This window comes from Eubalaena glacialis, chromosome 2 (assembly GCF_028564815.1).
Source record: "Eubalaena glacialis isolate mEubGla1 chromosome 2, mEubGla1.1.hap2.+ XY, whole genome shotgun sequence".
In the NCBI taxonomy this organism is placed as follows: domain Eukaryota; kingdom Metazoa; phylum Chordata; class Mammalia; order Artiodactyla; family Balaenidae; genus Eubalaena; species Eubalaena glacialis.
The window spans coordinates 39470416-39484374 of record NC_083717.1 but is presented as its reverse complement, the minus strand read 5'-3'; the positions used below and the strand labels follow the sequence as shown (position 1 = coordinate 39484374).

Sequence of the window (13959 nt, the reverse complement as noted above, 5' to 3'; positions counted from 1 at the left end):
CAAGGAAATTGCAATTGGGAGTGGGGAGAGGTGGGGATAATGGGGAAAGGTTGGTGGTGTTGAGCTGAATTCTTCCCTCTGGTGCCCACCCTGGTCCAGTCATAGGTTTCGGGGCCAGGTTTGGCTGCTTCCTTCCCACCCTAGGAAGTTCCATCATGGCTGACCTTCCTTCCCAGCTCTGGACTTGGTTCACTCCCAGCACCTTAGAAAAGCAGCCTTCATCAGGCTGCCAGCATGACTCTGAGTTCTGTTTTGTCCCTGGATGCTATCTCCTGGGTCACCCACCACTCCCTGCTTGGTGGTCCCTGGGCCCATCCTGACCGCTCCTGGTCCTCTCATAACAGGAGAGGAGGATGGATGAATCTTTCCAGGGGCCATGGCATGCTCTAGGCTACCCCTGTTAGCCGCATTTGGAGTTACCCTTCCTCCTAGAGCTTCTAACATATTCCAGGACTGTGGAGGCAAGAATGCTTTGAAATCACTTGCAACAGTTATGATCAGTCTTAAGCTTAACACTCCTTCCATTCCCGAACTTAATCCAGAAAGAACATTGCCCATTCATGAAGCACCATTCATTCATTTATTCAGCAAATATTTGTTGAACACCTGCTATGTGACAGGCACTGTTCCAGGCACCTGAAGTGTTGTAGAGTAGTAAGCGAAACAGACAAAAGTCCCTGCCCTCATGGAGTGTATATTCTAGGAGGGGAAACAGACAATAAACAAACAAACAGAACATGGCAATAATTTCTAATAATGATAATGATATAAATAAACAATAATAGGGTGACATGATAGGGAGGCACTGGGTAGGGGTGAGGGAACAGGGCGGTCAGGGAAGGGACCTTTGAACTAAGGCTGAATGATGAAAGGTGGCCAACTAGGGAAAGATCCAGAAAAGTGCACCAGGAAGAAGGAAGAGCAGGTACAAAAACCCTTAGAGGGAAACACGTTTTTATGTTCAAGAAACAACTAGAATGTGGCTGGGAATAGAGGTAGGATGAGGTGTGAGCAGGAGCGAGGGCATATCATGTAGGAACTTACAGCCCATGGGCATGGGCTGGACTTCATTCCAAGGACATTTGTCCTGTTCTGCCATGACATATAGACCAAGATCCCTTTTGCTTTAGCTGTCCCTCCTGACCTGAGCTCAGCATCCCTGACTCATTCAAGCTTCCAGTGTGATACAAGCTCCCTTCCTCCATCTCCTCCTGCCACCCCACCCAACAGGATCAGACTACTCAGGGGACATAAAGACTTCTGTTTGATGATTTAAAGGAAATTAGAAGTTTAGAGCAATTTGTCGTGGGAATCATCATTCCCTGCCTCTCCTCCTAACTGGAAATTAGCCATTTCCAGAGGCCTCATTCATGGATATTCTGGCCAGAGCTGCCAAGAAACTTCCCTGAGCTCACCCAGATAGCAAGTGATGAGTCAATGGTACGAATTCAGGTTGTATTTTTAAGGTACCCACCTTCTCCCAAACCATATTGTCTCCCTGCAAACTGAGAAGAGGCCGTTTGAGGAAATTGCATGGGGTTCAAAGTGGACCCCAGAGAGAAGATGAAGAACAGAATATCTCTTGTCACAATAGATCCAGGTCAAACAGTTATTACTAGCAAGGACCTTTATTGGTGGGTGAAGGGAATCACGACAGAAAGGCCAGAGAGAGGAGAAATTGATGTCTTCTAAAGTCTTTTATGTGCTCTGTGCCCTGAACCAGGGTCTACTCCTTCCAGTTTCTCATTGTTCCTATCGCCCACCTCCGCAGGGAGGGCCTTTACCTTCAAACCTACATAGACCTTCAGCAAACCAAGGCCAGTGCTGTTTTTGTTGTGGGACCAGCATCCTCCTGGCCCCTGGTAAGGACAGTGAGTTTGGCCACAGTTTGACGTTGGCAGAAATAGCTCATGGGCTGATGTCTGAAGCTGAAATTCAGTAAGGGCTTCCTTCCCTTGACTCGCCTCTCCCTGCAAGGAGTTGGCCAGTTCTTCTAGCCGGTGGAGGCAAGAGTCCTCACTTGGCAGGGTGGGACATTAGAAAGGTCCAGAACACCCAGCCCAAGGGAGGGCTCTACTGACTTTTCTGGTGAGTTGGCTGATAGGAGGCCAATTATTCATGAGTAAGTGATGTTCATGCCTTTGCAGACACTGGCTGAGACATGGCCCATTCCATCAAGAATGACTTGATTGGAGCTCTTTTAAAAACCAGCCCTGAAGACCCCTGGAAGGAAGTTAACACGGACTGCCTGCAGCCCAGTAGAGCAGAATTGGATTTGTGCAGTGGCCGTCTTTTTTGGACCCCTCAGGCAATTTGCCTGAAGGACTTTGGGGAAGAGCCGCCATGTTGGGCTGCAGGGGCCATTCCTCCATTGGACTTCTAGGCACGCAGGGAAAGACAGGGCTCAGAGCTCTGGCCGGGGACCTCCCTGCTGATGGAAGGTCCAAGAGTGGGTCAGGACTCTTACTTGGGAATTCACCTCCTTCAGACTGGACCCTGTGTTAATCTTTGTCAAGATCCCCCCAGCCCTGCCCATATTCCAGGTGCTCTGTAGTCCTGGGCAGAGCTGGAGTAAATGTGGATTTCCCTCTGATGAACTAATTAGGGATTCATTTTACCCTCTACCAATCCCTAAAACCCTCTGGATCTGAAATTCAATGGGAACATCCCCTATCTTCCCCTTAAGTTAAATATGTTTGTTGACTGAAGAGTGGAATGAATAAAACTAATGAATGTAGACGGGCTGGGAATGTTGAGAAGAAACATGGAATTTATAGCCATAAGACCTGGGTTCCAAGCCGAGTTCAGCCACTTACTATCTGTGTGACTTTTGGCAAGTTGCTTAACCTCTCTGAGCAGTCATCTCACAATCTGTAAAGTGAGGATAACAAAAGCAATCTTTGAAAGGTTTTTTTAAGCATGGCGTTATGTACCATTATGATCAGAGTATAGTTCCTGGCACATAGTAGACCCTTCATAAAGGTAGTCTTCAGATGGTCCCTGAAACCACTGTATAAGCTGATTCTGACTGTAAGATACTCACTGTTGCCTGAGGGTGGAACGGGGAGGGCTGCCCTCAGTCAGTGAACATGGAGAAGCTCTGAAAGTGACAGGTCTTATGTCACTGCAGACGACACCAGCAGCATTAGGATCTTACTTACAGTCCAGAATTTTACTTGAACCCACATCCTGTGCCCAGGCTTGGGGCGAATGCAGGAATGAGCCTAGGTTAACCAAGTTGGTTGGGGAGGGGGTCGCATGGTTTGTTATCATTGCAGATCAAAAGACCATCCGCATGGGGCATCATTTAAATTAGATCGAGGCATAAACTGTATTTGAGTGTAACTTCTTATCAAGTCAGCACGTGTTGGTTGTGGGGCTACTATGTGCAGAGCCCTGTCCTCGGCGACCACGGCGGGTGCTCAGTGCATCTACACTAGACTGAATGCCATGATGGGTGTACACGATGCAGCTGTTCTCTTCTCCCTCCTCAATGAGGGAGGGTTCGGTTGGACAAGACTTAGGAAAGGAGACAAAATTTACTGAGAGCCACACAGTTGTCTCTCATTTAATCCCCACGAAAGCCCTATGCGATAGATCCTATTTGATCAGCACTTTAGAAGTAAGGAAATCGATCCTTCAAGAGGTTAAATAATTGGGCCAAGGTTTTATGTTCACATATAAGTATCAGGACTGCAATTTAACAGCATCTATGTGACTCCAAAGCCATCTTCTTCTCACTACACAGCCCTGCCCTCCACCCACGCCATTCCACCCAGCCATCCACCCACCCACACACCCCCATAAGTGCTTGGCCTGGTAGTTTAAACCAGCGGTGGGAAAGAAGTCTCAAGCTGGGATGTATTTGTTAATTAATTGGTGGTAACAACAAGGAATGACAAGAACATGGGCAGAAAGGAGATGGTTTCAGGTCAGGGTACCTGGAAGTTCCCAGGAGGTCGTATTTGCACTGCATTCAGAGAAGGCTATGATTAGGTCAGATGTAGAGCTGTTCTACAGATGTAGAGTCTTCTGGAAAGAACAAACTGTGTGAGCAATAGGAAGGATGGGAGAGTGCAGGGCCAGACCCAAGCCAAGGGCACTGCTGGGAGATAAGCCCATGGCCACATTAGCAGAGATACCAGGTATGACAATATCTGGACCTGTGTCGTTTCTTGATTTCTTTATTTTTTCTCCCAATTCCACCACTTGAGCCTTGCTCCTCCCCTTAGAGCCTCCCCTAATTCCTCTGAGACTTAGGCAGGACCTCCACAACCTCACAGCTCCCCTCTTTGCATCCCGCTGCCCCTCACTTCTTCCCCAGCACATTGAGGGCACAAGGGACATCTTTCCAAGTGGGCTCGGACCTTCCCAGATAATGCTGATCTTGGTGCAGGGGCACGTGACAGATGAGCTGGTTCTTAACCATGGGGAGGCTGTGATGTGACTGTGAGATGTGACTCACTCTGACCCCGTATCAAATGAGTCTCTCTTCTGCACTGTGTGGAGCTGGCATTTAGAATCTCAGAGAACTCCAGGGACAATTCTCCCACTCTGCCCCGTGTCAAAGATGGAAAAACTGATGCTCGGAGGCAGGGTCAAGGTTAGGATCCAGCGCCCACTCACTGATGTCTGCTATCTCTGGGTATAGGTTTGTCTCCATCCGCTAGGTTATAAGCAACTCAGAGGAAAACCCTTCCTCCCCACCTCATTATGCCCTTCTGTCTAAGCACAGTGCTGCTTGAGGCCAATCCTAGATAAAACTATGGGCTTGAAAGATCGATCTACAGCCCCCCACCCACTGCCAGCAGCCTTTTTCAGAGGACCCACTGAATTGCCAAGAAAGCAGGAAAACATTTGCAGAATTTACTATGCTTTGGTGATGACCAAGCAAGTAACACAATAGGAATGAGGAAATCAACTATATAGGAAAAGATATAGATGGAGAGAGCATACAGAAAAGGGAGAGAAGAGAAAGAGGAGGAAATGCAAAAACAGTATTAGCATCCATGAAAATTACCTTCACAGTGTTCCTGGGGTGAAGCTTGCATTCTGATTCCAGTTTGCAGTTAGGAAAACTGAGGGCTTGCATATGTTCTCCTGGAATCAGTTTCCTGGCTCCCCTTTTGCACACCACCCCCCACCATGTCGATTTAGAATATGTGGAAAATTAGCAGCTGCAGTTGGGGTCACTCTGGCCAGATGTGTCCTTGGTGTGGGATCCCTACCACTTCCCCTATGCTGGGTTTAAAACTCCAATCTCAAGTGCATATGCCACCATTTGTATGCATGGATCCATGAGTGGTAAGAGAAGAGGCACCACTGGGAAGTTAGCCTGCAAATAAATGATGTGCTGGAGGCTGGTGGCTAGGGGAATGGCTGACCTTGGTCCTCTTGAATCCCTCCTCAGGACTTAAGTCACAGACACAGAGCCCCTTGGGTACTGGCAAATTTTACTGGTCAGCCAGTCTACTAAATTCCAGCATCCACCCATTCATTTAACAAGTAGGTGTCAAATACCATTTTTTGTCATTCCTGACCCCCAACCCACTCCCCACCTGACCCGCACTGTGTGAATTAACACAGGAGGGCTTTTTTTTTTTCACTTAAGGCTTGATTTTAACTTTAAGGAGGTCACAGTCTGCATGATGAGGCCAAGCTAACGTATGTAAAACAACAGAGAAAAATAAGTGCCAAAGTGGCTGTACAAGCAGTCTCAGTTGGGAGAGCAGAACTGAGGGGCAGGGCCTGATGAGGCTTCACGGAGGATACAGGGGCCCTGCAGGGTCAGGGAAGGGGGAGTGAATACATTCACTTAACCAGCAAACATTTGCTGAGTCCACACTAATGTGGCTGTCAGGCTGGACCTGGGAATATGACATGGAGATGACTGTGACCCCACCCTGCCCTCAGGCTGGCAAACTGGCCTCGGTTTCAGGGTCAGCTTCAGAACTCATGCAGGACAGCAAAATGAAGGAAGACTAAGGCTTCATTAGAAAAGGAGAAGTGCTCATTACCCTTCCGCCGGCCGCCTTCTTTATTTAGTATTAATAACTTCCAGTAGTGTGCTGGTAAGCCTACTCTCAAAAAAGGAAAGAAAAAAAAGAAAAGCCCTTGTATGTAGTGTTTCCTGATTTCCATGGTGTAATACTCCCATCGTGACCAATTTCAAGCACTGGCTCTCGCTGGAGCCCTGGGAAGGGAAGACCCTGGGGGGTCACACTCCTGGCTGCACCCAGACTATGACCTTCCCAAAGTCACACACTGTACTGACGCACTAGCATTAATCATTACTGCTGTGCGCATCACAAGCAAGCAATATATGTCTCTAGCTGAGATTTACTGACTGCAAAATGGTCTACTTCAAAGGGCTGTGCCCCTCATGGGTGCTCAACAAATGTGGGCCTCCAGCCCAACCCTCCTCCCTCAGAGGCCTGGGGTTGAAGGAGGTGACTTCTAAGGTGCTTGGGCTTCCATTTGTTCTTTCATTAATTAATTCATTCAGTAGATATTTCCTAATTGCTCTCTCTCTGTTCGGGATACTCTGCTGGGGGTCAGGGAGACAGTGAGGAACAAGCAGACACGGTCACCGCCTTGTGGAGCTCACAAACCTGGCATTAAGACAGCCAGTCCTGAGAACTCGGGACCAGAACGCTGGTCCTGGCTCCATCTCCAACTTACTGTGTGGCCTTGAGCAAATCACTTACCTCCTTGGGCCTCGGTTTCTTCACCTGTAAAATGGAAGAGTTGGACTTGATGTTCACTAAAGTCTATCCCAGCTTTGACCTTCTGTGGCTCCAGGGAGGGAGGAGAAGCCACATGAGGAACATTTGAAGGAACTAGGAATGTCTCCATAGGAGAACAGCAGATGGGAGAGCAGATTAGACCCCTGAGGTTCTGGCATGAGTCCCATAAAAGAGGAGTGGGCTTGTTTAGTGTGGTCCCTGAGGGTAGAACTCATGGGTGGAAATTGTAATAGGGGTGGGTCACCTTGACTCCGTCTTGAAATATATTGAGCACAACTGGAGCTGTGCAGCCATGGGTGGGTCACCCCGTGAAGGAATGAGCACTTCCTGTTCGATTAGAGGCTGAAGACCACCTGTCCCGGCCACATAGAAAGGATTTCCGGCAGTGAGGTCATGATTGTAAAACCCCAAAGCCATCAGTTCTGAAGGAACCAAAAGCAGTCATTTGGTCCACCGTGCTATGTGGAAGAAGCAAATAGGATGCAAAAAGATTACAACTCCATGAAATGCAAGTAGATGCCTAAGGAAAAAGACCAGAAGGAAAACTATCAAAACACGAATAATGGTTGGATTAGGACTGAGGATTAAGGTGATTTATTTTCTCTAGTTCCTTATTTTCCAAATGTTTGGTAGGGTGGTGATGTTGTTTTTGAAACAAACGCAGTTTTATTCTTTATGGAAAGTCATCTAGTCCAACCCTCATCCCAGGGCAAGAAGCCTCCCTGTAACCGCTAAACTCTCTCCAGTCCCCACGTTCTGAGGGGCTCACCCAGGCCTGACACCAGGGAGGTGGGAGGAGAGTGGCGCTGATGGATGCCTGCTGAGTGCCAGACCCTGGGCTGGGTACCAAGCCAGATACACAGCCCCCGCGCTCCAGAAGCGGGGCCTGCCTGGCACATTATCCTACTCGGTCTCTGAAACAGCGGTGGAGGTGGGTCCTGTTTCATTAAAGCAGGAGGTGGCCGAGCCAGGACTGGGACCCGGGTCTGGGGGTCTCCACTGCACGTTGCTGGAATAGGAATTCAGGGCAGGCAGGCAAGCTGCCCATTCAATCCCATAATCTGATGGAATAAAGGTCAAAGGCCCAGCAGGATTGGCAACCATGGGACAGAGTCTAGCTGATCGGGAGGTGGAGTGTTTTCCTGTGTTCAGCTATGGGTCTCTCTCTCTCTCTCTCTCTCTCTCACACACACACACACACACACACACACACACGCAGCCTCAGCTCAGGTTCAAAGCACTAGCAAGCTTACTTTCTCCCATCAAGCCTCCTAATAATTCTCTCCTAAAAAAACCGATTCCTTGATGATGAACCCAACCTCACACACACGGATCCCACAGAAGCTCCACTCACACACCCCGGCCTTCACCCAGCATCCACTTCCCACCCTCCAGGCTCCTCTTTCCCTCCATTTCAGACGCCCCCTTCCCCCTTCCTCAGTCCCAGCTACCCAATCCCCTCACCACACCTAACTCTGCCTCCCATGGAGAAAGGCCTCCCTGTTGACGGGACTGGCAAAGTCCATCTCCTCACATAAAGGCTCAGTGAGTCGTGGAGACACTTGGAACCCAGACAGAATGGAATTTCTCCCTATTTTCTTTACAGCTCAGAAAACACACGCAAATACAAGAGCATATTTATTGCGATATTTCTATCCCAAAGTTTGTCTTAAAAAAAGAAGAAGAAATAAAATTAGTTTCTCTGCCCACACCCCACCTCCCCCATGCCCACTCCCTGCCCTTTTCATTCCTGGCCGAGGCCAGGGAGAAAAACAGAGCGGGCCCAAGCCCCACAGAGAACCATTGCCTCCCGGACAATGTCAGGCTTGTTCAGAGAGTGAGGAAAGAAGCACAACTCTGAAAACATACACAGAACTTCCCCGTGAAGGGTGTTCTGAGGGAAGAAGAACAGGCGGCCTTGTGTCTGGACACGGTTTCCCTGAGGCTCTGGGAAGAGGGGGGCCCGCAAGTCTAGCCCCCTCCTCACAGTGGAGGAGACACCTGACCGTTTTAGCCTCCTGGGGAATATTTCTTGGCCATGACGGATCACACTGGACCTGAGAGAGCCAGAACCTGGAGCCCCAGAGATATTTCTTTTTGAAGACAGCCTCTAAGGAGAAAAATCCCTAAGGAGAAGCAAGGGGCTTCTTAAGCCTTTGGGATTTCCCAGACTTCCTACTTATCTTCTGCCTCATGGCTCCATCTCTGGGCCCCCAGCAGCACCCATACAGACGGCCCTTCATCCCTCAGGTGCCCAATGTATGTGGAATGAATGAAGGATAGCAGTGGAAAGATCACTCAAACGACAGACTGGGGTCACCCAAGAGGGTCCCCAGGGTCCTGGGCCCTGCCCGCCCCTCCCGCACAGATTCCAGAGATGGGGACCACGGGAGGCCCTCATCCTCACATCCATCCGGCCCCAGCTGATGGTGACTGAGCCAATAGCGACGCCTGCTGGGCCATCAGACGCTGACAGGGTCAAGGTCAGGGACACTGGCCGCAGCCTCAGCTGGGCATTACTCTCAGCCTCTGAAAGCTCCCGTCTTGTCTTTCGTTCCAGGCTTCCTCCCTCCTTCCGGCGGAGCATGCAAACACTCATTAAACCAAGATTAAACGCTCACAGACTGAGAGGAGGGCAGGGAAGGCGCCAATGCAGGTCCATCCAACAGAACAGCTCAGTAAACATCCTCGGGCATGTGTCATGGGGTGCAAGTCACAGGTGTCGGCAGTGTGACTGCACACCCTCTAGCTGGCGGTGCCACATCCTGGCTGCACGTTAGAACCTTCTGGGGAGCTTTTAAAACGTCTGAGGACCAGGCTGAAGCCCAGGTGATCTCAACGTGCAGCCAAAGTTGAGAACCACCGCTCTGGTTGATCTCTTGCAAATTCACATGGGTCTTCTTGGGGTCTACCTGCACTGGCCCACTTGGAGTCAGGGTCCCAGTAATGCAGGGGATGCCCTTCAAAGATTAGTATACTTAGCGTGACAGTTTTCCAGCAGATGACAATAAGGCAAGTTTGTTTCTCTAATTCACATGAAGTCATTGTTTGGGCCAGCAGGAGGACTCCAGGGATCCTGGGCTCTCATTTCTCTCCTAAATTATTAATCTGTCCATCCCACAGAGCTGTCTGGGTGAGCATCCTTCCCCTGACTTGAACCAGGCCCCTGAATTGTGCCCCAAATCTTGGAGCATCCTCCAGCCTAAAATGCACAAGATTCCTGAATTTGAAATTGGTTGCAGGTCCAGATTTCATCAGGGAGGTTGGGTAACTCATGTCACTTTTCTGGGCCTGGGGAATTGTGTTAGTCAGGGTTCTCCAGAGAGATAGAACCATTTGGATGTGTGTATACATATAGAAAGAGATTTCTTCTAAGGAATTGGCTCACATGATTACTGAGGTTTTTGGCAAGCTAGAGACCCAGGAGAGCCAGGGTGTTGTTCCAGCCTGAGTCTGAAGCCTTGAGACCCAGGAAGAACCAATGTTTCAGTTCGAGTCTGAAGGCAGTTTGAAGGTCATCAGGCAGGAGAAATGATCTCTTATTCGGGGGAGGTTCAGCCGTTTTGTTTGACTCAGGCCTTCAACTGATTGGGCGAGGCTCACCCCCATTAGCCGGGCAATCTGCTCTACTCAGTCCGCCAATTTAAAAGTTAATCTCATCCTTGGGACTTCCCTCACAGTCCAGTGCTTAAGACTTCGCCTTCCAATGCAGGGAGTGTGGGTTCGATCCCCGGTCGGGGAGCTAAGATCCCACATGCCTCACAGCCAAAAAACCAAAACATAAAAAGCAGAAGCAATATTGTAACAAATTCAGTAAAGACTAAAAAATGGTCCACATCAAAAAAAAAAAATCTTAAATAAAAATGTTAATCTCATCCCAAAACACCCTCATAGACCCACCCAGAATAACGTTTGACCAAATATTTGAGCCCAGTCAAGTTGACATAAAATCAACCATTGCAGGGATCCTTTAGGATGAGCCTTTGTTGGTCAGAAGATGAGAGGTTCCCTAGAAAAGGTAGGAGGAGGTTTCCAGCCTCACACGGTTATTAAACTGAGAAATCCGTGAAGGTTTTGTGAGGAGGGGATTCTTGGAGAAGATATCTCTCGAGTCACGTGCAGCTTCCTTACCTTTTTTTTTTTAATTTTTATTGGAGTATAGTTGATTTACAATGTTGCGTTAGTTTCTGCTGTACAACAAAGTGAATCAGTTATACGTATACATATATCCACTCTTTTTTAAGATTCTTTTCCCATATAGGTCATTACAGAGTACCGAGCAGAGTTCCCTGTGCTTATACAGTATAGCCTCCTTATCCTGATGCAATTTCAGATCTACAGGCCAGGAGTTTATTACACTTGTCATGTGACACATGACCCTCAACCTCGCTGTATCTGAACCTCCGAATAACTCCTCTCTTCCAGGTGAACTATGACCACTTTACTCTTCGTGTTTGTGACTCTGAGAGTCATCGCGGCAGCCATCTCAGTAGAAGTTTCAGGTGAGGACATTCCCACTCATGTCTCGTCTAACCAGCAGGCACTGGGGACTGGACTCTGGGGATGGGGGAACCGAACCTAGTCCTGCTAGCCCTGGTGCTTACTCTGGGCCATCACTCTAGAGGCCCCTCTTACCCTCCTCCAGCCCCAAAGCTCCCTAAAGAATGAGCAATCTGTAGGGCCAGTGAGATGTGTCCGCTCAGATCTATGCTCCCTCTGGGTACCCAGAACGCCCAGAATTCCCTGTCCAGCTGGACCCAAGTCACTTCCAGGGCTGCACGGTTCACTCCTCTGGGTCCATCCTCCCATGCAGGAACCACGCCTCCAGTCTGAGAGGGGAAGGGGTGGCTGTTTGAGTGTAGACAGAGCTGGGATGTGAGGGCTGGGGTACACACAGACCCCTCAAAGTGCAGAGCTGTGGTGGGAAGAGAAGGGGCCCTGATTTCCCCTCCTCCAGCTTGGCCAACACATCTCAATGCAAAACTCTAAGGAATCCAAGAATTCTAAATTTGAATCTGGCTTTTCATTTTGAAAAGTATCACTGTCAAATAAGAAGATAGAACATGTTTTACTGAACAATCTGTTGGCTTGGTTTATAGCTTTTAAATATTTAGACCTATGGTCCATGGGTCTCCATCTGCACTCTTGCTCTGGGACCCACAAATATCCACCCCTGGCTGTAACCTGGGGTGGTTTGCCCACACAGGCCACGCAGTTCACGAGGGTTAGTTGAGAGCTTTAAAAACTTTAGAGCCAGGCGCTGCTGTCACTTCCAGCTGTCCCCAGAGAGCCACCACCACTAAAACCACACTGTGTCATGTGCTAGGCCTGAGTATCAGAGGGAGGTTTCTGTGAAGGGCCTGGTGGTGACCGGCCAGGACATCAAAAGGTTAGAGTTCACCCCAAACATTCCTGGCTCCCCTTTCCCTGCCTTGTTATGTATCTGCCACCCACAAATACCTGAAACATTTTTATTTTCAACCTCTAGGTTCTCCTGGAAAAAAAGGTTCAATAAGTGTATGAATCTCCATAAAAGGTGCTATTTTTTCAAAGGCTCTTTGTTTCCAATTCCAGGAAGATCTTTGACTTCTAACGGGATTTGGCAGACACGCTGCATCTTCCCTATCAATGCTCTCCATGTGTTTTTGTGGAGTCTAATCATATCCCACCCCACCCCAGTCTGACCCTTTGCAGACTTAAATGTCTGATCCTCTCTGATGCTTCTCCAGCTAGGCTCCCGATCCCCCAACAGCAGAAGAGAATGATTCATCCTTCTGCAAGGTCAGGATGGAGCCTGAAGCAGACCTCCTTAAGTATTTGATATTTTTATATCTTAGCTTTACAAGTTGTGTGGATTTTTTTTCCTCCCTATAATAATTTTTTCTATCCCCAGATAATTGTTTACCAATTTTTGAGTCAAGCTGTCACTCCAGGAAGATGGGTTCTGTTTATCCTATGGCTTGGCATCGCTTTGGGTACCCCAGTTTGAGAAACAGAGAGGTGGTCTCCCCTCTGAAGCTTCCCCTGCCCTTCTCTGCAGCCCTTTCTGGCTCCATAGTTCCTGTCTTGAGGCACAGAGACCAGAGGTCTTGAGAAAGCTGCTCTGGAAAGGGAATTCCATATGGCACAGGATAGACACCAGCACACTCGTGGGACTTTGTCATTTCCAGAAGCACTGACAGGGAGGCTGGGTGGTCCTCTCTGGGCACTAACAGGTCTGTCTCCCATCCCCGTGTCTCCCGCACAGACCCTGACAACTCGCTGAGTGTCAGCATCCCTGAACCGTCCCCGCTGCAGGTCCCCCTGGGGAGCTCCCTCACCATCCCCTGCTACTTCATCGACCCCATGCACCCCGTGACCACCGCCCCCTCCACCGCCCCCCTCGCCCCAAGAATCAAGTGGAGCTGCATTTCCAAGGAGAAGGAGCTGGTGCTGCTAGTGGCGACTGAAGGGCAGGTGCGGGTTAACAGTGCCTACCAAGACAGGGTCACGCTACCCAACTACCCGGCCATCCCCAGCGACGCCACCCTGGAAATCCAGAACCTGAGCTCCAATGACTCTGGGATCTATCGCTGCGAGGTGATACACGGCATCGAGGACAGCGAGGCCACCCTGGAGGTCGTGGTGAAAGGTGAGCGCCTCCTCCCACAGGGACCCTGCTTCACCTGCAGGAAGAACCAGAATGGCATCCTCTCTCGGGCCAGGCTGTCTGGCTTTCAAATCCCGGCTCCTCCCCGTGATGGTTTGCACCTCAGTCAAGTTGCTTAACTTCAGTTGCTTCTCCTGTAACACAGAGCTGGTAACATCACTCTCTCTGGAATTTAAATGAATTAAATTCTTCAGGGCCACAGTTGCACGTAAATGACAGTCTATTCTTCCCATCAGTCCTGTGATTCGGTTGCCTTGTGATCATCCCCATTTTACAGACAAGCAAACTGAGGTTAAGTGACTTGCCTGAAGTTTCCCTGGAAGTGAGCCAGAGCAGTCTCCTGACTCTCTACCCAGGTGTCTTTTCCCTCCCCCACCTCCAGTTCCAGAAGCCAAAGAAAGGGATGAGGACTCCCTGGTTCCCTTGCTCTAGATGGACCAAGGAATATGGTTGCCCTTGGTTGGCTCTAGGACTTCAGTCAGCACCAGATTTTTCCTGCTGGGAGACTCTGCCAAAGACAGTCCACTCCTGCCTGTGCCTTAAACAGGATTCCCACTAGGATGC

General features: G+C 49.3%; 1 protein-coding gene across 3 annotated transcripts in view; it reads left to right on the top strand.

The window, feature by feature from the left end:
- Positions 1-13959, top strand: part of ACAN (aggrecan) — a 63453-nt gene that overhangs the window by 16476 nt on the left and 33018 nt on the right. For 2 of the 3 annotated variants that reach the window (XM_061179961.1, XM_061179960.1), the window contains exons 2-3: positions 11172-11248; positions 12994-13377. In XM_061179961.1, the coding sequence (XP_061035944.1) occupies positions 11179-11248; positions 12994-13377 (454 nt within the window). In that variant the 5' untranslated portion in view covers positions 11172-11178. The remainder of the gene's footprint in view (positions 1-11171; positions 11249-12993; positions 13378-13959) is intronic. The other variant, XM_061179962.1, reaches the window with a different exon arrangement.